The 21,836-nt window shown below is 35.2% G+C and overlaps 1 protein-coding gene across 1 annotated transcript; it reads left to right on the forward strand.

Moving 5' to 3' along the window:
- Positions 1-528: 528 nt before the first annotated feature.
- LOC149771447 (synaptonemal complex central element protein 2-like) lies at positions 529-20,311 on the forward strand. Its single transcript, XM_089948434.1, has 4 exons — positions 529-602; positions 6,334-6,484; positions 7,767-7,977; positions 18,651-20,311. The coding sequence occupies exons 2-4, from the start codon at positions 6,348-6,350 to the stop codon at positions 18,831-18,833; spliced, it is 531 nt and encodes a 176-aa protein (XP_089804560.1). The 5' UTR covers positions 529-602; positions 6,334-6,347; the 3' UTR covers positions 18,834-20,311.
- Positions 20,312-21,836: the final 1,525 nt, after the last annotated feature.

Here is a 21,836-nt window from a genome sequence, read left to right on the forward strand (position 1 = left end):
CTAACGACCTGAACGAAGGGATTTCATGAGCGGGAATGGGCCCAACACACACTCATGTTAAAGAGTTGATTTCAGTCCGTTATTGACTGTAATAGGTGTCGACCCAAGCAGTATTAACGCCCGTTGCGATTGGTGGCAACGATGACGTCACATCGGGACAACTAGCTTTAGGCGGGTGGAAATTGTTCCACATTTCCGCCGTTATACGATGTCCATGTTACACCCATCAATCATACACCAAAATAAAGGGAATTAAAGGTTCTTTGAATAATACCTAAGATATACAAGGGCTTTGTTAAATAGCCAGTATAACCACTAAGGAAATTCTTTTTCTTAAAAATTCTAACCCTCCCTATGAAAAATATAAAACTGTAGAGCGCCACCTTAAAAATGTTCTTTATTTACATTCCATCTTTATAGCCGACTGTTCCGAGTGCACTGATTGGTTAGTCTGGTTCCCTGACCTCTCTCCACTCCGTTCATCTTCGTCACAACGACATATCGAAGTGTAACGGAGTGGAGAGTGGTCAGGGAACCAGGCTATTGATTGGTTTGCAAAACTTCGTAGTCTTTCTTTTGAGCAGACGAATTCAGTTTTATCAGTAATTTTTGCTCAATCTTTTAACAAACAATACTCATTGTTCCTTTCCGTATTATGTGCAGTGTCACTACTTCTTGAAAGTACTATTTTACCAATAATTTTTCTTCTTCAGTAAGCTGAATTCACGCATAAAGAGATGCTCCCAGTTTCTAACAACGTGGGCAGCCAAAACTGAAATGGCTCTCTTAAACATCATGACATAAGAGGATTTTACATTGCCTGTTTGAATATAGGAGCTAATGATGCTCTTAATATAATTACGCTGTTTATAATTAGAAGTAGTACAATAATTTTATTTACTGTTTTTTCTTTAAAGTATTGGAGTAACAAAACTAACATACCAAACTAGATCGGAAGCATTGACCATTGTAAAAGTTGATATTCACACAATTCTTCCTAAAATTTGAAAATAAGGAACAAAAAATCCCTCTAAATTTGTACAAGCTGCTAATGAATTTACATAAAGTTAATTAATTATACTTAAGTATTTAAATTGATTGAATTATTTTAATTATATATATTGCACACATTTTAGTGCTTTTGGGATTTTTTGGTTTTAACAGTACTTTAATGACATTATTGGCTATATCATGATGAAGAAATATGAGCTTCAAGCCTTTCTTAAGGACTTGAGAAAAATTAAATGGGATATTTCTTTATATATCTGTTTTGTATTTTCATGGTGTTTTTTGTAAGCTTGTTTTTGCATATGTGTTTATGTGTTATCAAAAATTGTAAAGTGCCAAAGACTTCTTAAAGGTTGGGCACTGCAATTATTATTATTATTATTATTATTCAAAATGTTTACTTCTTTGTTGATTGTCAGAAAATTATATTAATCAATTTGAAAAGAGTATCAAAAGTAAAGAATACATTTAAAATGTGTACAAGGGGACTTGCTAAATAAAGTTTTGTTTCAGTTTAAAATAATTTAATTAAACCCATAATATATGTACTGTTATTATTTCCATACAGACTGTAAATGTGAAGAAGTTGGTGAAACATTAAACAATAATTGATAAATTACTATGCATTCCAATTTTCACTGGTCATTATGAATTATAAATGTTATGAATACCAAAATTGAAAATTAGCAACAATTCATGGAACTTAATCATTATTAAGTTTGAAAATGATTCCATCAACTAATTGCAAGACTAACTGACAATAACCCATCACAGTAAATAAAGCTAACCAAACAAAGTGTTCCAGTTAAAAACAAGAAGTTTGTAATTAGTTAATGAAAACATGGGGGCAAAGCATGAACATCAGTGTTTGGACATTCTAGATGAAACTAAAAGAAATTGACATTAAAGGATAACAGTTTTACTGACAGATCACTTTTATAATGCATGGACAAAAAGTGTAAATTATCAAATGCTTTTAAGCACTGCTAATCAGAAATAAAAGTTAGAAAAGTCAGTGAAGATAAAAGATAATCAAGGTTTAGTGTTTACTCATACCTATGTTGTCATTTGATAGGGTTCTGGAGCTCAAATATTTAACCTAGATAGACTAATCAGTGAATCATTATTTAAAATGAAGTAACCAATTCCAAAAGTACTGTACATTAACATTAAGCATATATAAAATGTACTTAGCATTACTAATATTTTTATTGTAATATTAAGATCATCTTTTCTGTAATCCTTCAGTAAATTGTAGTATGTACAGCTTGGTCATTTCTTGTACATCATACTGTGAAACAATCCTACTGGTAATTACTTGTCATTGATTCACTAAAATGGTGCTCTATTTCCTTATGAACTGAATTAGGTGATTCACCAGTTTTTGTGTCACTGGAATATGCACTTGCTAACTTTAAATCAGCTTAAGTAAATTAAATGTCAGTTTCTTGGTTGACACTTTCTCAACAAGTTTTGTACAGTTGAAACTATTAATTTATTTCCCTTAAATACAAAGTGAAAGAATGAAAAATAACTGACAGTATAGTGAATGAAATCATAAAATACTAAATGTTCTATAAATTCCAATAGTTCAGAGTAATCCAGATAAGATCCCAAAGTATTTTGAATGAAGTCAGTACTGATGTGTCATTAGTTCAGAAGATGTCACTGATATAATCCAAAAATGTCTTTAAATGAATTCATGGTAATTCCATACAGTTATATATCAAAATGTCTTTGATTGAATTCTCAATAATTCCTTGAGCTATTAATCCATTTAGTCTTTATATAAATGTTAGAGCACTGTATTTCCAACAAATGATGATTAAATTAAATAAATGAATCAAATAAATAAATGACTCTTCCAAGACCAATATTACTACTAAGAATAACTGATAATTTTGTTATTTACAAAGCTAACACAAATAGTAAGAATGCAATAAAAGGCTTTGAATGAATCATTCTTGCTATTTTGAAATATTCTTTCAGGAAACAAATTTGCTGATTTACACAGGCTAATTAGGAAATTGGTCAGGAGCTTTTTTTTAGAAAACCTATGACCTCCATTTACAAGAACTCATGTCCATGTTGGATCACATGATATTTATCTGAACTATAGTACATCTCAACCTTGGAACGTTATGAATGATGCAATGTACACACTATACAAGGCTCAAATTTAAAGTGCAGACTATGATTATAGGATACTAGCATTAAAAATGTCATGAAATAAATGACCCTGACAAAAACTTATTATGAAAATGATACACATAATATGATATACATAACAGTGGGTAAACTGTATTGTATCTACTCCAACTTCTTTATGTTTGGTATCATTTTTAGTTTCATGTGTTACCAGATAAATGCTGAAGGTAAGCAGGAATTGTTGCTTGTAAAATGCTCATTTTCTGGTCTGTTGAAACTATGTATTATTGAAGATTGCAGAACCATTTGAATGCTGAATACATTCTTGTTTAGAAATATATTTTTGAAATGCATAGTTTCAGAGAAATGTGAAGTGGCTTCTCACTTCTCACACTTATTCAGTGCTTTGATCAATACATTTTATATCTAAATTCATTTTTATATGTTTTCTTATTCATAATAAATCTATATAAACTTTATTCAATCTCCTTGAATGTCATATCAGTATCATGATATTTAATATGATTTAATGTTAATATAGTTTTATTGTGTATGTATATAACACAACACTGTGGTTATAAGGTTATTCAGAGCTCAGATTGTCCATTCAGAATTTTTTATTTGTTCCTTTATAATATGCAAATTTTCTCTGCTTATAGAAAGAAATTTGTGAATACTCATTCCATCAAAGTAATGCGAGTAATTAAGAGACCTAAAAACCCCGATGAATGTGTTAAAATGCTGTTTTGTATTTTAAAAAATGCATTACAGTGAACGTACAGTGTACATATCAAGACCTATACCTTGTCTTAAAACTGTTGTTGGACAAGAAATGGAATTTACACATCAGAGAAACTGATAATACCTACCAACGTTCTCAAAATGAAGCCTGAAGTGTTGCTAGTTTCATAGTTTCATCACTGGTGATCACAGAGATATTGGCTGCGTAACCTGGATGTTAGAGAACTTGAACTGCCCTCTTTGCAGAGTAAATGCCATGGAAATGTATATTCTGCTGCATTGTGGTTGAGACTTGGAACAAGCTGTAAAATACCTTGATTTTCGGAAAGCTTTACAACAAATAATTACCATAAGACTAAAAGAGTTAATAAATCTTAAAGTAGAACTGTTATATAAAAGTCAGCTTTTAGCAACTGATTTGATAGTGTAAATACTAATTAGTGTTGCAAGTTTCTGTTTGGGAGCTGCAGCAGATTGGAACAATATAGATATTGCAGTGGTGCATGGGGAAACAGTGGAAGGCTGCAGAAAAGAAATCTCTCATCTTTATTGAATGCACCCCACCCCACCCATCTCCTATTGGATTGTGTCAAATGGTCCTGTACCTTAATAACATGGAAGTGGGAGCCATCAAATGATGAAGGTGAAACAGTTTTCGGGTAACAGGACCAAAACACAACCCAGATCATTTGATCCCAAAATCAGCCTCTTTTCATATTGTGATTAAAGTCTTTATTTGCTAGATCTTCTAGTGTAAACTTTAAAATTTCTGTGACTTAACGTAACCTATCATTTTGTTATTCTATCGGAAAATGATGTTAAAAATACAGTTGGAGTTGTTTGCAGAATCTTGTAAAATTCAGCTCATGTTGATCACATTTCAAGAGAAGCAAGAACATGATATGGGGGAGTTTATTTAAGACTGGTTTTGTTGAAGATATTTGATAAACAGAATATCAAGGGCTTATATTGCAACAAAAAATCTGTAGCAAGAAAGAAGTTCACTATCAACATTTTTAACATGGGGATAACCATTTCAGGATCAAAAAAATTATCTTCTTTCTAAAAACTGGGTAAATTTTAAAACAACATTTTAAAAGAGGGGCAAAAACACCCCTCTATATACATTTTAAACAAAATGATAATAAACCCTAAATCACTTTAACTAAGTGAATAACTGAACTGTACACATGGCTTTTACTAGACTGCAAATTTCCATAAACATTGAGAAAAATGCATTAAATGTATAAAATGAACATGATATTGAAGGAGATCGATTAGGTTTTATATAATTTTCATTATTTGCACATCAAAAATGACATGAACTATGGAATTTAATGCTAAGTGTCCACACAAGGTGCTGAAAGTGAAGAACTGCTTCGCATTGCACTAGAAAAGTTGCATTTTTCATGTGCCTGCCAGAAGGTGGAGTATATTATGATATTCTTCTGTTGTCAATTTACTTTCAGCAGAACAGAGTTGTCTACCACATACATTTGCCAAACTTTGCTGATGGCTTGCACTTGGAGTAATGAAGAACCCATTTGATTTAGGTGTTGAAAGGTCAAAAGCCAAGAGTACTGTGACTGAAAGAAGAAGAATAGTTTCTGCACATTGACTCAAGTTCTCCACCATTGACGGTTGACATTCACTTGGGATAAAAATGAATCCTATTTATTTTGGGTTTCAAAAGGTCAATGGTCAGAGTTACTGTGATTGGATGGAGAAAAATGGATTTGCATTTGTTATAAGCCACATGACTTGACCAAACTTTGTGGATGGTTTGCATTTAAGATACCCCCTTCCAAAAAAACAGATTATGGGTCTGAATGCCAGAGGTCACAGTCCATTGATAGTAAAAAATAGGAAATAACCATTTCTGCACAATATGTTTAATTTAAGATCATACCCTTCTGTTGCCTGATTGAAGCCATTTAGAGCCATTAATCTCCAGAGTCAATCATACCCTTCTGTTACCTACATTGAAGAATATTAAGCATGGGGCAGACATGTAATGTGCCATTCATGATACTCGTGTTTTAACGTATTGTGAAACAGAATATATATAGTATTATAAATGGGTGTGCAGTCATCAACTATGCAAGTCAACAGTTCAGCAGATCACAAAAAGTATTTTTTACTAACTACTTATGTGTACCTTCAACGTATATTAGGTACCAAATTAAATGGAAGTGGTGCCAAACGTCTGGCTTTGGAGTAGATAACAGTATTTACAAAACCTCAATGGGAATCTGTTACCTACTCCCACATCCCCCCATCTCTCACTTTCGACTCTTTTGAGGTTGCTTTTCATACAACAAATATTGCACAAGAGATGGCAAAAATATGCTAGGGTTACTGTTAATCAGAATATGACTTATTTGATAGTATTATAAACAGTTACACTTAACAATGCTTTTTATATTTTTTAATCAGTTTATAATATCAGAATGGACAGAAGAAATAATGAAGATCAAATGTTGTTGCCTAGTTCTGCTACAGAAGTAGAGGGTGGAGTTGAGAATTTAGCTTTTCATTCAGCCCTGCCCAGTGAGCAGGCCCAGACAGCTGAACACTTCACTTCAAGGTAGAACCAGAATAGCACTGGTTATTTTACAAAAATGTCAGTTTTGAGAGGATGTTTTTAAAATTGTGTGAAAGTAGTTAATACTACTCTCAAGAGTGAATGTACCATATAGCAATAATTAAACAGAATCAGTGCAGTATAAGGAAGTCCATTGTATCTGCACATCCAAGAGTTTCTGGCATACATTGCCAAAACAGTTGTGGTCACAGGATAAGTTTAACAGAAGTATGTTGAGCTAAACTCATGTATTGCCAAAGTTTAGCTGTCAACATTCATAATAAAAATTTCCTCAAATCAGTTTTTTAGTCAACTGTACAAATTGTTCAATGTATCAGCAGTTACTACAAAATGCATGCCTGACTGGAGAATATTTGGAGCAGATAAAATCGATTGTTGGACAATTGTTACTTTTTTTGACTGATCATGCATTTTGTTTCAGACTCATTGTTGTGCATACTTTGGCCAGTCAATTACTTATATCCCCCAAAGTATACCGTTCTGTTATTATTTTGAGCCTTTTTTATTTGAAGCTAACAACCACAAGCCAGTTCGGTTTGGTACGCTGTTTTCTTTAGGGTTTTCATCACTGCATGCCATTTACAACATTTATTCTATTATAACCAGCCTTTCTAATATGAAACTCAGAAGGACAGTCCAGTAAGGAAGTACTCTTTACTTCAAGGAAAAAGAACCCCAAAATTCACATTTGTGATAAACCAACACTAATAACTAGTCGTTATCATTGGTCACTTGAATGTGTTTATCTAACAAGCACTTACCATGTTTTTATTAGATATTCAATCTTATTCAATGTTTAAAGTTGAATAACAGTGTCATATTGATAGTGGTTGTATCAGAATATTATCGTGACAGTAGTTTGGAATTGTCTATAAGATAAAGCAATAAATAATTCATTATTGCTGGCTTCATTAAATCATCTTTGTTTTATCATGGATGTTCTGCTTGTAGCAAGCCAGTAATTTGGGAGTGCTTGTTGTTTGTAAAATTCCTGTTTGGAAATGATTACTAGTAATACTTGGCCTTGGGTGGTGATGCTTAGCTTGCATTTGTGGAGTTTTCACAAATCTAAAAATAAGAAATAGATTTTATCATTTGATGCACCTTTAACCTTGAGATTTTTAAACTGCACATCAGGAAGGCACGCTTTTCAGATGTGTACAAATCCAAAAGGTCAAAATAATCCTGAAAAATTAATATCAGATTATGTTTGAAATAGTTTGTGTAATAATTTCGTAAAGTAAACTTTACTTTAAATTTGAAGTGTTCCAGATGAGACAGCTTCTCAGTCAAGTTTAGAGGACCACAAGGCTACATTGTCCAAGATGTTGGCTCCTGTGAAGAGGACATTGCCTGACACTCTAACAGCTGAAGAGATTGGACACAATGCCCAACAACTGATTGATGATCTCAACAGCAAACGGAAGCAGGACACTCAACTTCTGGCTGATTTCAAACAAGCATTAGAAATTCATGTAATCCATAGTACTGCAAAGGCATTTTTTAAGTCAAACATGTTAGGCCTAAACAAGTAATGGGTGTGTTTCATGTTTCATGCAAAGAAAAATTGGGTGGGTCAGTCTGAATAATTTTTCAGTGTTTATTTTTAAACACCATGGTTGCATATTGTAATTGTATTTCTTAGTGAAAAGACCTAATCATTAATATTCAAGAACATGATGTTATACAATCGCTAGATATGTACTCTCGATATAATTACCTAATTAACTTCTTTTTGTTATATTTGAAGTTGACCATGGTTAGCAAGCAGTGCAAAAAGTTGCCATTATTGAATCACACTTTCTTATCAATATTGAGAGAGATAGGAAGCATCTTAATGAGCATGATATATAATAGTGTTACCTGTGAACTAAATGAAATTTAATCTTCACACCATACAGAAAATCTTGAACCTTTTGTTTTAATTCTTTTTTATGGGTGGAAAAACTGTATAGGGCTTGCTGGTCTTGTTAACATTTAGCAGATAATGAAACATATGTTTCGCTTTCTTACAAAAAGTAATTGGCAACAGCATCATCAACAATGTAAAAATGCAGTTTTGAAATTTTTTAAAGTCATCAGTTTCTACACTAGTTGCCGTATTTGGTACAAATTTAGCACAGCTAAAGCATTTTAGTTTTCCAAAAGTTGACATGCAAATGATGCAAGATTCCTGTCTTGCCAGTATCATAACAATTTTCACAGAAATGACATAACATTCTGCAGACTCTTTGTGATACCTTCTTTTGAATGTGACTCAAGACATCAGATACTGGAGTGATGGCAGGGTCTTTAATCTGAGGAGATTATAGTTAAAGATGATGTCATAGGAAGTGACTGTTTGTGATCTCATATTTTCTGATGACTGTTCCCTGAATTCCAAATCTTAGTCTGACATTCTTCAGAGTATGGACTATTTTTCTTCAGCCTTTTCAGTACCACAGTCAGTAAGGTGACAAGTCATGCATCAGCCAGCAACAGGAAAGCCTTACATAAAGCCTTCACATTAAATGTCCACAGACTCCTGGCAGTGGACAAGTTCACTTATATTGGCAGCACACTGTCACATGCAGTCCACATTGATGATGAAATCAACATGATAATCGCTAAAACCTTTGGTAGACTACACACAAATGCATGGGAGCACAGAGGTATCATTCTTCAAATGAAACATAAGGTCTACAAAGTAATTGTGTTGCCTATCCTGCTGTATGCTTGTAAAACCTGAAGAGTGTACCATGCCAAGAAGCTAAACCATTTGTACATGGGATAGCTGAGGAAACTGATGTGGGCAAGATGGCAGAACAGGGTCCCAGACACTGTGGTTCTTGTAGAGTTGACAGTCTAAGCATCTAAAATCTGCTGATGCATCTACAGTCTGTTGATAAAATCGTAAGTGAGATGGGTAGGCCATGTCACCAGGATATCAGAAGAGTACCAAAGAAGAACTATGAAGAACTGAAGGTGGGAATGTGATCTCAGGGTGGTCAGAAGAAATACTTCAAAGATTCCTCCAGTCCTTGAAACACTTCAACATTGACCCTGACTCTCTGGAAGATCTCGCACAGGATCACTCCACCTGGTGCAGTTTCATCCGTACTGGAGATACAGACTTTGAACAGAGGATAACTGCCGAGGTAGAGCAGAAGCACAAGCAGTGGAAATCACAGAACTGCAGAATGTTCTTTATTGATCAAGCAAATCCAGGTGGCATCTTTTATCAAGCATATCAAAGACAGTTCGGAGCAGAAATTAACATTATCAGCCATTCAGGTACTCACAAAACCAAATCAGTTAGTGATAGCATGGTCATCTTCGAACTTGAGGGTCAAACAACAGATCAGTATTGTTTGGTTTACTTAAAAAACAGAGGACTACTTGAAGGACTTTAAAATATTATATTGTTTCTGTTACTGTTATTTGGTGTTGAGGGTATCAAGAAGGCGACAGGACAGGTCCCACCACCTCCAATTGTACCCCTCCTCAAGTCCAAGATGGGCAAAGTCATCACAGACCAGGGGAAACAGCTGCAGCGATGGGTTGTGCACTATCTTGAGCTGTATGCAACCCAAAACATCGTCACCGAAACCGCCCTAGACGCCATCCCAAATATGCCAGTCACAGAGGAACTAGACACACCTCCCACCCTGGAAGAGCTTGGAAAAGCCATAGGTTGGCTCGCCTTTTGTAAGGTTCATGGAAGCAACAGCATTGTGCCTAAAGTCCTCAAGAGCGGGAAATTAGCACTGCTTCAGCCCCTGCACCTACTCCTCTGCCTCAGCTGGGAACAGGGACTCATCCCCCAGGACATGCGTGATGCCAACATCGTCGCTTTGTGCAAGAACATAGGAGACCGTATGGACAGCAACAACTATCAACTATCAGGGCATCTCCCTTAGCATCATTGGAAAGGCTTTCACACATGTTGCCTTGGCACACTTGCAGACCCCAGTCTCCCACGTCTACCCAGAGTCCCAGTGTGGCTTCCGAGCCAGCTGGTCAACTGTAGACATGATCTTCTCACTACTCCATTTGCAGAAGTGTAGTGAGCAGCAGATGCCCCATTACATCACCTTCATAGACCTGACGAAGGCATATGACCTGGTCAGTCGAGTGGATTTTTCAGGCTCCCACAGGAGATGGCTGCCTCCTATGACTGCTTGCTGTTGTCATGTCATTCCACAAGAACATGCACAGCACATTGTGCTTCAATGGCACAACATCGGAGGCCTTTCCAGTTAGCAGCTGAGTGAAGCAAGGCTGCCTCCTTGCACTGATGTTCTTTGCCATCTTCTTCTCCATGCTGTTCAACATCGCCTGTCTCCTTGCTAAGACTAAAGACACAAAGGTCCTCATCCATGAATTGTTCTTCGCTGACAATGCAGCCTTGACATTACACATGGAAGATGGACTGCAGCAGCTGATATGTCGCACTTTCACTCCTGTAAGGAGTTTGGGCTGACCATTAGTTTGAAGAAAATGAATGTCATGGTGCAGGACGCAGACTCCCCTCCCTCCGTCACCATCGATGGACTGACCATCAGTTTGAAGAAAATGAATGTCATGGTGCAGGATGCAGACTCCCCTCCCCTCCCTCCGTCACCATCAATGGATACAACTTGGAAGTTGTTGAGAACTTCACATACCTCAGGTCCACCAACTCCAGCTCACTCTCCATTGATTCTGTGGTGAATGGCAGGATTGCCAAGGCAGCAGCAGTAATGGCCAGACTGAACCAGAGTGTCTGGAACAAACCCATTCTCACTGAGAAAACCAAACTACCAGGCCTGCATGCTCAGCACACTCCTCAACAGCAGCAAGACATGGACCACCTATGTGAGACATGAGAGGAAACTCAACAGTTTTCACCTGAGATGCCTGCGGTGCATTCTGCACATCCAGTGGCAGGACAAAGTACCCAACACAGAAGTTCTGGAATGTGCCAACATGAACAGCATGTTCTTCATTCTCAGCGAGAGGCACCTTTCCTATATGGGAGCTAGTAGAAGGCACATGACCGACTGGATGGCCACATTACAACGATGTCTGCAAGAAGGACATGAAGACAACCAACATCATTGTCAATGACTGGGAGAGCTGTGCTAACGACCGATCCACCTGGCACCTAGCTGTCAGACAGGGTGTTCAGAAAGCCGAGGAAGACAAGAACATAAAGCATGCTGAAAAGAGAGCCAGGAAGAAGGCAAAACAACAACTTACTCTGAAGCTACCTCATCATCAGCCATAGATGGATGGATGCCAAGATAAGAGATATTTACAGTGGATGCACTCTCACTCATTTGTGACTGGTTATGGGCCTTTCCTCCCCTCCACACACTCACACACACACACACACACACACACAGGGTCTTAGTTTTCAAATTAGTATAGAAAATGCAGAGTCAGATTTGCAGAAATCAAGCTAGTGATAGACCTACTGAGGAAAATTACTGCCAAACTGAATCTTCTCAAGCAACCAAGGTTTCAGGTGTTTCACCCTTACCTGGACCATCTTTTATTTTGTGCTCCGCTTTGTCAGGACAGCCTTGCAAGAGAAAGAATTCAGACCTTTAACTGTAGAGAAACTTGAAACCAAGACGGCCCTCTACTTTGAAGGCTTATGAGGGTTAGTGGCATGTTTTCAGTGACTGGTCTAGTCAGTATTATCATCCCAATGAGTGCCTTAACCCCTCAGCTAGCTGTTTTCTTTAGTTCTATAACGTGAAAAAGTTAGCATCAGTTACCATCAAAGGCTACTACTGCATGATATCTGACACATTCAGGCACCATGGCAGAGGAGATGTTGGTCATGATAAAGATCTGTCAGACCTACTGGGCAATATTGATTTTAATAGACCATGATACCTCACCCTGTTTCCAAAATGGAACCTGTCCATTTTCCTAACATGGCTCAACATAGAGAAATTTTAGTCTTTAGCGAGTACCTCACTAAAGCTGCTATCCTGCAAAACCAGATTCCTGGTAGTTTTGGTTTAGCTTGCAGAGTGAATGAATTACATGTTCTTTCAGTCAACTCGAACTATCTTCAGTTCATATTGGATGGTTTGGTGATCCTCATGACTGTGAACTGGTTAGTGGGCAATGAGAACATGAGAGTTGTTGTACACTCCCTCTCATCTATAGATAAGTTGAGAGCAGTGGCCATGCAAAGTCTAGACTGTCCCCAGACAATACTTGAAGTGTACAGAGACAAGCCATGACAACCACAAAAGACTCTTTCTCACCATAAAGGCTGGAAAGTAGGATATCACCTCTCAAACCCTATCTTTATGGCTTAAGTGGGTTATATGCTCAGGGTACTCTTATGTCTGAAAAAATCAAAGTTGCTTCATGGGGATATCAGCTAATGAAATTGAAGCAATTTTCATGAGCCTCGCATTTGAACACAATGTTTTTAGCTGAGTCATCATAGAAGCTGTTGGCTGGCATGCCAGAGTCAACTTCCTTGAGTTTTTATCCCAATCTGGTCGTTCCTGTGACTGCAACCCAGAGAACCATCAGACCTAATTAAACCAACACAGCCTATTAGATTCATGGGATTTGCAGGTGAATTTTGATAGAGTGGTCATGGAAAATGTGACAGTAGGCTTTGTTGCTTTAAGCAGGACCATTCCAGTGGCCTAAGTGGTTAGAGTGTCTGCCTCAGATGCAGGAGGTTGCGGGTTGGAACCCTGGCTGAGTCATAACAAACTCTTATAAAAATGGTACTAACAGCTGCCTCTCTAGGTGCTCAGCATTAAGAGGTTAGTGTTAGGACTGGTCAGCCTGGTGTCTGAGGATAATGTGACTGAGTGGGACATGATGCTACATGTCTGCAGCATGATGCCCCAGTGTTAGACATGACTATAAACTGCCATACTGCAGACATTGTAGCGATATGACTAACAAATTGTTAAAGTTACATTAAAAATCCAAACCACACACACACATACGCTTTAAGCAGGTGAATGGATGATCATTCACATGGGAAATCCAATCTTTCTTCCCTACAAGGATATGTGAGGTGTATATTAATGTGATCAGGGAATGTATTCAAAGGAGAAATAAAATTTTATAGTAAATTATGTTCTGCAAGAATGCTTACCCAATCACATTACTTGAAGACCCTACAAACACCCCTCTATGTGAGCATCATTTGTTCTCGCAAAACACTGGCCAGGAGAGCTGATGGGAAAGAGTTACTGCCCTTTGTATATGTATAGAAAAGACAATTTTTCATCTTTTAGTAGGGCTGCATTCGGGAGGTAGTAGGCTTATATTCCTAATGTTAATGTGATTGGGTAAGTATTGTTGGAGAAACATAATTTACTATAAAATTTGTTTTCTTTTTTGTTGAGCTGATGAATCATTTGTCTTTTTTACAAAGTTGTAACTTTTAAGGTCAAAATATTGAAGTTTCTACTTAAACTGAATTTAAATGATCCATACTTTTAAACTCCATGTTCATTCTTTATAATGAATGCCACTTTCATTGTTTACAAATAATTGCATTTAGAACTGTAACACTTAGAATTGTGGATGCAGGTATTATCTCTTCCAGATATATATATGCAGAAGCAATGTAGTACCAGTTAGACAAAAGACTTGCTAATTGAATCAATTAAACTAGACTGACCAAGTCGAAGTTTGATTGTAATTTCATGAACCCCATAAGTACCTTAGTGATCACATGAGATGACACTAGTCACATGGCTGATCAGTCTTGAGAGCAGAGAAATGGAAGCCTCAATGTCTTATTGGGTGGGAAGTATTAAGGGTGGGCATGTGATCACTAAGGCACTTATGGGGTTCACAAACTTACAATCAAACTTTGACTTGGTAAGTCTAGTTTGATTCATCAATTTCACTTTCCCCATAAGTACCTTGTGATCCCATGAGATTTCAGAGCAAGGCTTCTATTTATGGAATAGATTAACGACAACTAGAGGGGGCCCCGAGTGGCCAAGTGGTCTAAAGCGCTCTTCGTTACGGATCACTGCCATCTCACCTCTGTCTGCGTGGGTTCGAGTCTTGGATTCGGCTAATGTGGATATGTGAGAAAACTTGCCAGTAGCTTCTCATGGGTCGGTGGTTCTTTCCGGGGTTTTCCTGGGTTCTTCCTCCACCATTAATACTGGACGCCATGTATAGCCTATCGCGTGCTGAAAAATGGCGTTAAACCCTACAACAACAACAACAACAACTAGAAGAAAAAGAAGAAAACTTTTATATGTTGGTATTAAACCAGATAACCTAAAGTTACATTGTACATTACATGACCATTTTAAAATTCTGGATACTGACAAGACCTTTGTACTGAATTTGGTCTGGCCTGTAATGGGCTTGTTATAAAATTTCCCGAAAGTACATGCACTAGCCCAACCAGCTGACTTCAGGATTGTACCCAATTTGCAATACACTATGAAACGAACAGTGATCATGTGGAAATTTAAGATATGTAAATAACTTATGCCATATCCACAGTCAGTATAGTCATCAATAGATTGCAAAAAATTAAAATGACACAGGAAATGATATTTTTTGGGAATATTTATCAAAATACACTTCCCCCTTGATAACTTGTGCACAATGGGGTCCACAAACATAGACCGCACTGTAAGCAAGGCATGAGTTACAGAGGGACCTTAAAAAATTGAAAAAATTGAAAAAAATTGCTTTGACATTGAGAGTGTGGCGTTGTTAGGGAACTGGGCTGTTTATTGACTGAAGCCTCATATTACAATCACGTCAATAATAATTTTTAATAATGCACTTTTTCTAATGAAGTTGTTTGTTATTCTGTTTAAATAATATTTATTTTCAAAATGTCCAACATAAGAAGATCATTCCAGCTGGTTCTAGCAACCATAATGTGTATGCAAAAATATTCTGTGTATTACGTCACTGCTTTTTGTTTTCTTGATGAGTCTGGTTGCCATAGTGGTGTTTAATATTATTCTGCCAAATTGGAAGTCACAGAGCAAGGAACTAGACTAGGTGGCGCTCTACAGTTTTGCATTTTGTATAGGGTTAGAATTTTAAAGAAAAAGAATTTCCCCGGCTTTCCTCACTGGTTTTACTGGCTATTTAAAAAAGACCTTCTGTATCTTGGGTATAATTCAAAGAACCTTTAATTCCTTTTATTTTGGTGTATGATTGATGGGTGTAATATGGGTTATAGAGTATACAGCTTGGCTTTACTCCAGATGTGCACCTTTAAAAAAATGCTAGCAACACTTGGTCATTTTTGCTTCCTGAACTTCAGAGGTACATTGTTTAAAAAAGAGCTGATAACTTTTTTTTTTACATTTTATATATTTGGTAATTCATTCATTGCACTTTCAAAAGCTGGTATTGTCCAGTCTGGCAAAATTCATTTTCCCTATTTTAACAGCTGCTATGCATAGGCTGATTTTTTAGCACAAGGGAGCAGTAATTTTAGTTACCAGTGTGCTTAGATCATGTACAGTTTCCAAAAGTACAATATCCAAAGAAATATAATCCACATTACATTAATGTACCATAGAGGTATGCCAACATTCTCTCCATTGTGCATGTTTTAAAAGTAAACAACTTCACCTTACATATGACACTCTCTCAAAGTACATAATAACTGGTGAGCGCCTCCCTATCTGTTGATACACCAACAAACAAGATTCCTTTATTTCAAAAACATGTGACATTTATTTCATGAGACAATCATCTATGTTGAAACTCAATTTTTGTATTGTTCAATTAGTACAAGATTGATATCATGATTTCATTGGAAGTAATAATGAAACTGCTTATCATCCTAAGTGTCAGTCCAAGAATTCTCTTAAACTCGCTTGCCGACAGTGGTCCATATCAGTGAAATCAAGCTCTTTATCTTATGAAGTATTCATTTCGCTTGGCTGCCTTGTTATCTTTGATCACAGTTATGAAAGAGTTGGTTTATTTAAGGTAGTTTATGTTACATACACAATAACATTTATAAGTGAGTTCACCTGAAATCAACCAAGGCCACTTGATTTTAAGTTTGTAGGATTTTCGTGCCCTTTAACTTTTCTTTTATTCCATCTCCTTTATTTGATTCAAAAGACATAATTAACTTGATAATACAGAGGAGGCCAGCTTTTTATTCAGTGCAATACAACAAATACTTCTGTAAGTCAGTTATCAAAACACGGTCGGCACTTAATTAGATTCTCAGAGAAATGCTCCCAGACATAGCTGTTGTGGTTGATTGACACATTTTACGTTTAATTACAAGAGAACACATTGCATTTATGACAATTACACTTAAAAGGAACCAAAATATTGAACTAGAACACAAATTTCAATTGATAAAAAATTTATTTAATTTGTATTTATTTATTAAAGTACTGCCTTCACTCAGCATAAGTGACATTTTCATTGATCAAACAAATTTCCTTACGTATTGTTAAATGCGGTGTACTAGGAATGTCATTTGGAAAGAAAATGTAAAAAATTGTATGACCAATTTTTAAATTTGATATTTCATAGTGTTGATTAAAATTTCCGGGACCTATCTACCGTTTGCGACGAGCGATACATCAAACTTTCTGTTACCAATTTTGATCGTGATTTTCTTCAAGTTCAACAAATAGGGATCAATTTTGGGGGTATTTTCTGTTTAAAAATTGGAATCCACACCTGACCCCGCATTATAAACAGGTTCACAAGTTATCAGGGCGCACATTATCGAGGGAGTGGAGTAGTTTGCATTTAAATGCTTATATCATATTTTCATATTGTCTAACTTTTATAATATATAAATCACACACAGAAAATAACTACATCAGATATTTACTTTTAGTCAAATATATTTGCAAAAACCCTTTTGAAAATGAACTGCAGTTCTTTGAAATTGTACATGTGGATCCTGCCATCTTTGATGTAACCCCTTTTCTCCCAGTAAAGTATTTTGTCACACAAAGGTCTAATGAAAATAATGTTAACAGTTTACATTTCTGTATGTTATTTTTCAGTCTCCTGTCTCTCTTGATAAGTCACTTCCTTACATTTTTCCACAGTGGTGTCTAAAGTCTTTTCTCTGTGTTTTGAAAGCTTTGCGATGATTTGATCTTTGTACTATACATTTGAATGTGGAGTTGGGCTTTTTTTCCTCAAAAATACTTGCCAGTTCAACACAGTATAATCATCTGATCGCTATAGTCTTCATGTTTCTTTACTGTATTTAGAAATTACAAAAAGGAAATAATAGCCTTTTTCTGTTTTTGAGCAAACGTTGTAACCTTATACTACATAAATTATGCTATTTTAAATTGAAATGTCAGTGCAGTCAGTACAATTCTAGAAATGTGGCGGGTTGGCTCATTTGACAGTGACATCATAACATAACACTAACACATAAACACACACACACACGCCCAGTCCTGAGTGTAAGTCATGTCAGGTAATGCAGTTGGAAATGTTTGGACAATCTAACACTTGAATAATATTTTTTGACAAAATTCTGGGAATTTGGTTAGGGTAAATTTTATTGGAGAAACGAATTTGTTATTTATACTTCATGTATTGCTAAGGCAAATAAAGTTACATTTTGAATACTTTCACTATATTCAACCAGTAAAGACATCTTTTTATAAAAAACGAGAGGTCTAGGTCATAGGGACCTGCACATAGTCATACCAGAGAGTAAAATCCTTTGATATCAGATTGCTTGGTACAAGTAAAATTAGTTAATGAAAACAATGTTTTCAAAATCAGGAATAAATATGTTGGCTTTATTACATACTTGATTGAGAATGTACCTTGTAGGATGGAAATTCATTTGCTGAAAATATTTTGTAAAGCATATTCCCTTGTTTTGTTGCAGAATAATTTGAATAATGCAATACATGATTCATTGAACATTTTTAATTTTCTAAAAAATATTTTGATATTTAACTCTGTGCAGGCTTATACAACAGAATTTTTAAAATGATCTTCGGTATCTACAGTCCTTTTTTTGGTAAGAATCATCATTTCTATACTACTATAAATACTAAACAAAGATAAAATCACTAAACTGTATGCATTGTGGAAAGAATGGTAGAAAGTATGTTTTGTTGAGTGTTGATGTCTTAATAGGCAAATTCTTGTTTAGAATTCCCATTTTTTCAATATGTATTATCTATTACAGGTACAAAAGACATATGTGGTGGTTGAGCAGCACCTGTACCAGAATTATGAGAAACAGAGAAGTGTGTTAGAAATTAAACTGCAGAAACTTTTTACCTCTCTAGATAGAATTTCTAAGTTGGAATTGGAGCTACAAGACTTCAAGCAGGCGCTTCAGGCGTTATACCAGGAAATGAACAAATGATTGCAAACATCTTTCAGGAATGAAAATGTTATGACTGATATCTGTCTGATAAGTAAGAGAATTTTGTTAGTATTCATTTGACAGAAGAGAGATGCGATTGAGACATTTTATGATAATTTGTCCTGCTCTTTTATTTCTAGATTATCTACAGTTGGGGTTTCTACCGTTATAGTGCAGATTAATGATGTGCAAATTCTCTCAAAAGATACAATCTTAACTCTTTACCACTTAATTATGTACCAGCTGTGCACTCTAATAATGACGTTGGAAGCCACTATGTAATACTGAATAATATTAGCCAATATGCCCCTGGAAAGATTCAAAATAAATTGCTGACCTTCTGTGATACAAATATTTTGGAATCAGAGCTAAAAGATTTCCAACAGGTGCTTCACTTTCCATGCTAGAACTTGAATAATTGATTGCAAACATCTTTCACATGAATAAAATTTTAATGACTAGTACTAGATATTACCTTTCTAAGCCATTAATAAGTCAGATAATTTGACCAATTCTCAGATGATAGAAGAGATTTGAAATAGAGACCTCTGATGAGAATATATTATCTTCTTTTTTTCTAGAGTTGTAATCATTGATGTTTGAATTCTCTCAAGAGATACAATCTTAATTTGTTTTTATTTTATCTTCACACTTGTAAGAATAGATTCAAAATATATATAAAAAAATGTCTGCTTTTTTAATGTGTCATTCCTCTTTTTCAACGTTAGTGACGTGGAAGCATTCTTACCAAAAGACATGTTAAAATTCAGTTGAAAATGTCTATCTGCCAACATCCACTAGGTCAGAAAGAAACAGTCACCTGTCTCAAGATTCTTGTCCTCTCATAACGGTTTTCATCTGTATGATTCTACTTAAGTAAAAGTATTGTAATAATGTGGATAAATTCTCCATAAATCAGCCAACCAACATTTTTCATGAAGAAATTGTATTGTTTTTGTTATTTAAACTCTGTGTAACTTGTCTTGTTCTTTTGTACCCCTGTTTTTGCTTATTTACCATCATTTACCTAAATATTCAGATATAAAAAAAAGAATTAATTTTCTCTCTGCTTTAAGAATTTGTTAACTAATAAAATTTTTACTCAATATATTTAGCTTTTTTTGCAAAAATAATATAATTATTGTTAGTGTATTGATGTGCCCAGCAACTTTGATGCTTTTCGGAACTGGTCTAGGCAGACTAGATAGTACTGATATCCTTGCCAATAAAGAACACTTTCTTGACAACATTTCAGTGGGGTGTTTTTGTACAAATAAAGAATTTTTGTGGCATTTCTGGTATTTGTTTTTTGTTTGTAAAATTGTGTCAGCCTATTTATGAACATGTACTACTGGACATAAATATGAACAAGCCTCAGATACTATAATTACCATATATACTCGCTTATACGATGAGGCTAACTGCACAGATCCTGATCTGCCAGCGTATTATGTGATGGCAGAGCTGGGTCTGTACAGTTTGCTAGTAGTAATCAGAGCCTCATCTGAGGGTGCATTATATATGGCAGATTAGGATCTTTGTTGCATGCAGCTTGATTTGATTTATAAGTGAGTATATATGAAACTGTACTTTATTTTATTTTTTAAAAATCAAGGCAAGTTTGCTAACCATGGAAGATATGTTGCTTAATCTGTTTGATTTAACTATTAACAAAATTAATGATTAAAGACCAATAAATTTCAGTCACCAGAAACCTGTCTACTAATGTGATCCAGCTTCTAACATGCATATTGCTGAATGGAACCATTTCAGATAATTGTATATATTTCTTTATGTTCTAAAGATTGTCTTTGACAACAGAATGTCACCTAATTGATCTACTTCTTCATTCCTGTCACCTTTTCAAAAACCAAGTAGTGAGATTGAATAAAAAAATACAGGGAGATTGGGCTAACAATAAGGAAATTTTCTATCAGCATTTTTTGAAGCATTGTTTCATTAAATACTGCCCATTTTCATCAAAATGCATTTAAATCTAAATAATTTTTAATTAGTACAAGCTTCTGTTTTGGCATTTTGAAATATTTAAAATGATGATCAATGCCATAAATAATAATCTGTTGTATGCTAATTGCTCTTTCACTTTAATGCTTGCTTAATAATACCCAAACCCACTAAATATCTATTATTTTGCATTTAACCATAATTAAAAGATCTTGACATACAAATTGTCCTTAAAGGAGTGAATGCAACTTATTTAAATCCATTGTACTTACCAGTTTGTTGTTTATGTCACTTAATAAGTATCATGTAATTACATCACAACAATATACTGTTATGACTCTGTCTTCACAAACTAAGTAACAAAAAAAGAAGCAAAAATCAAGTTTTTTCAAATTTACTAAACAATTTAATTAGCAAAGTTATAAATAAAAATGTGAGAGGAACTTACAGTATTATGAAGTAAATCCAAAATAATCCTTATAATGGTCTGTCGGTGTCCTAAATGAATGAAAAGTTCCTTATAAATTTCAAAACCAGAAATGTACTGGTCCTCATAGAACCATGATGTCAACAAGGCGTTTTTCCAGAATTTCTTAGAATTATTTTTAATAGTTACAAAATAAAATTATAGTCCAAATAATGAGCACTTTCTGTTTCCACTGAACAGTCCAAACAAATGTTTTTCCTCTCGAATAATATCTAAGTACAACATAAACATGTCTGCAGATTTATAACAGGAATTCAAGAAATGTGAATGACTCCAAAATTGGAATGAAACTGATTTCTCTATATACATTGTCTGTTGTAACTGTATTTCACAACAGACCCCACTATTCATTTTGCATCGAACTTGCCCATTCATGTGACCCAGCCGAACCAATGTTAAGTTGTGAATCCTTCTAGAAATGTCAAAATCCCATCAGCTAATGAAAAATTAAGCCAAAGGCACCATCTAAGTGTTATTATTAAGATTATTATGAATAATTGTCAACACATGTAAGCATCTATTTATAGATCCTATGCAGTATTATGCTCTTA

This window comes from Sinohyriopsis cumingii, unplaced genomic scaffold, assembly GCF_028554795.1.
Source record: "Sinohyriopsis cumingii isolate HCF-2022 unplaced genomic scaffold, ASM2855479v2 utg001851l, whole genome shotgun sequence".
Lineage (NCBI taxonomy): Eukaryota > Metazoa > Mollusca > Bivalvia > Unionida > Unionidae > Sinohyriopsis > Sinohyriopsis cumingii.

Coding starts and splice junctions, on each gene's coding strand:
- LOC149771447 (XM_089948434.1), top strand. CDS start 6,348: ATGGACAGAAGAAATAATGAAGATCAAATGTTGTTGCCTAGTTCTGCT. Junction 6,485..7,766: donor GCTGAACACTTCACTTCAAG/GTAGAACCAGAA, acceptor TTAAATTTGAAG/TGTTCCAGATGAGACAGCTT. Junction 7,978..18,650: donor AACAAGCATTAGAAATTCAT/GTAATCCATAGT, acceptor TATCTATTACAG/GTACAAAAGACATATGTGGT.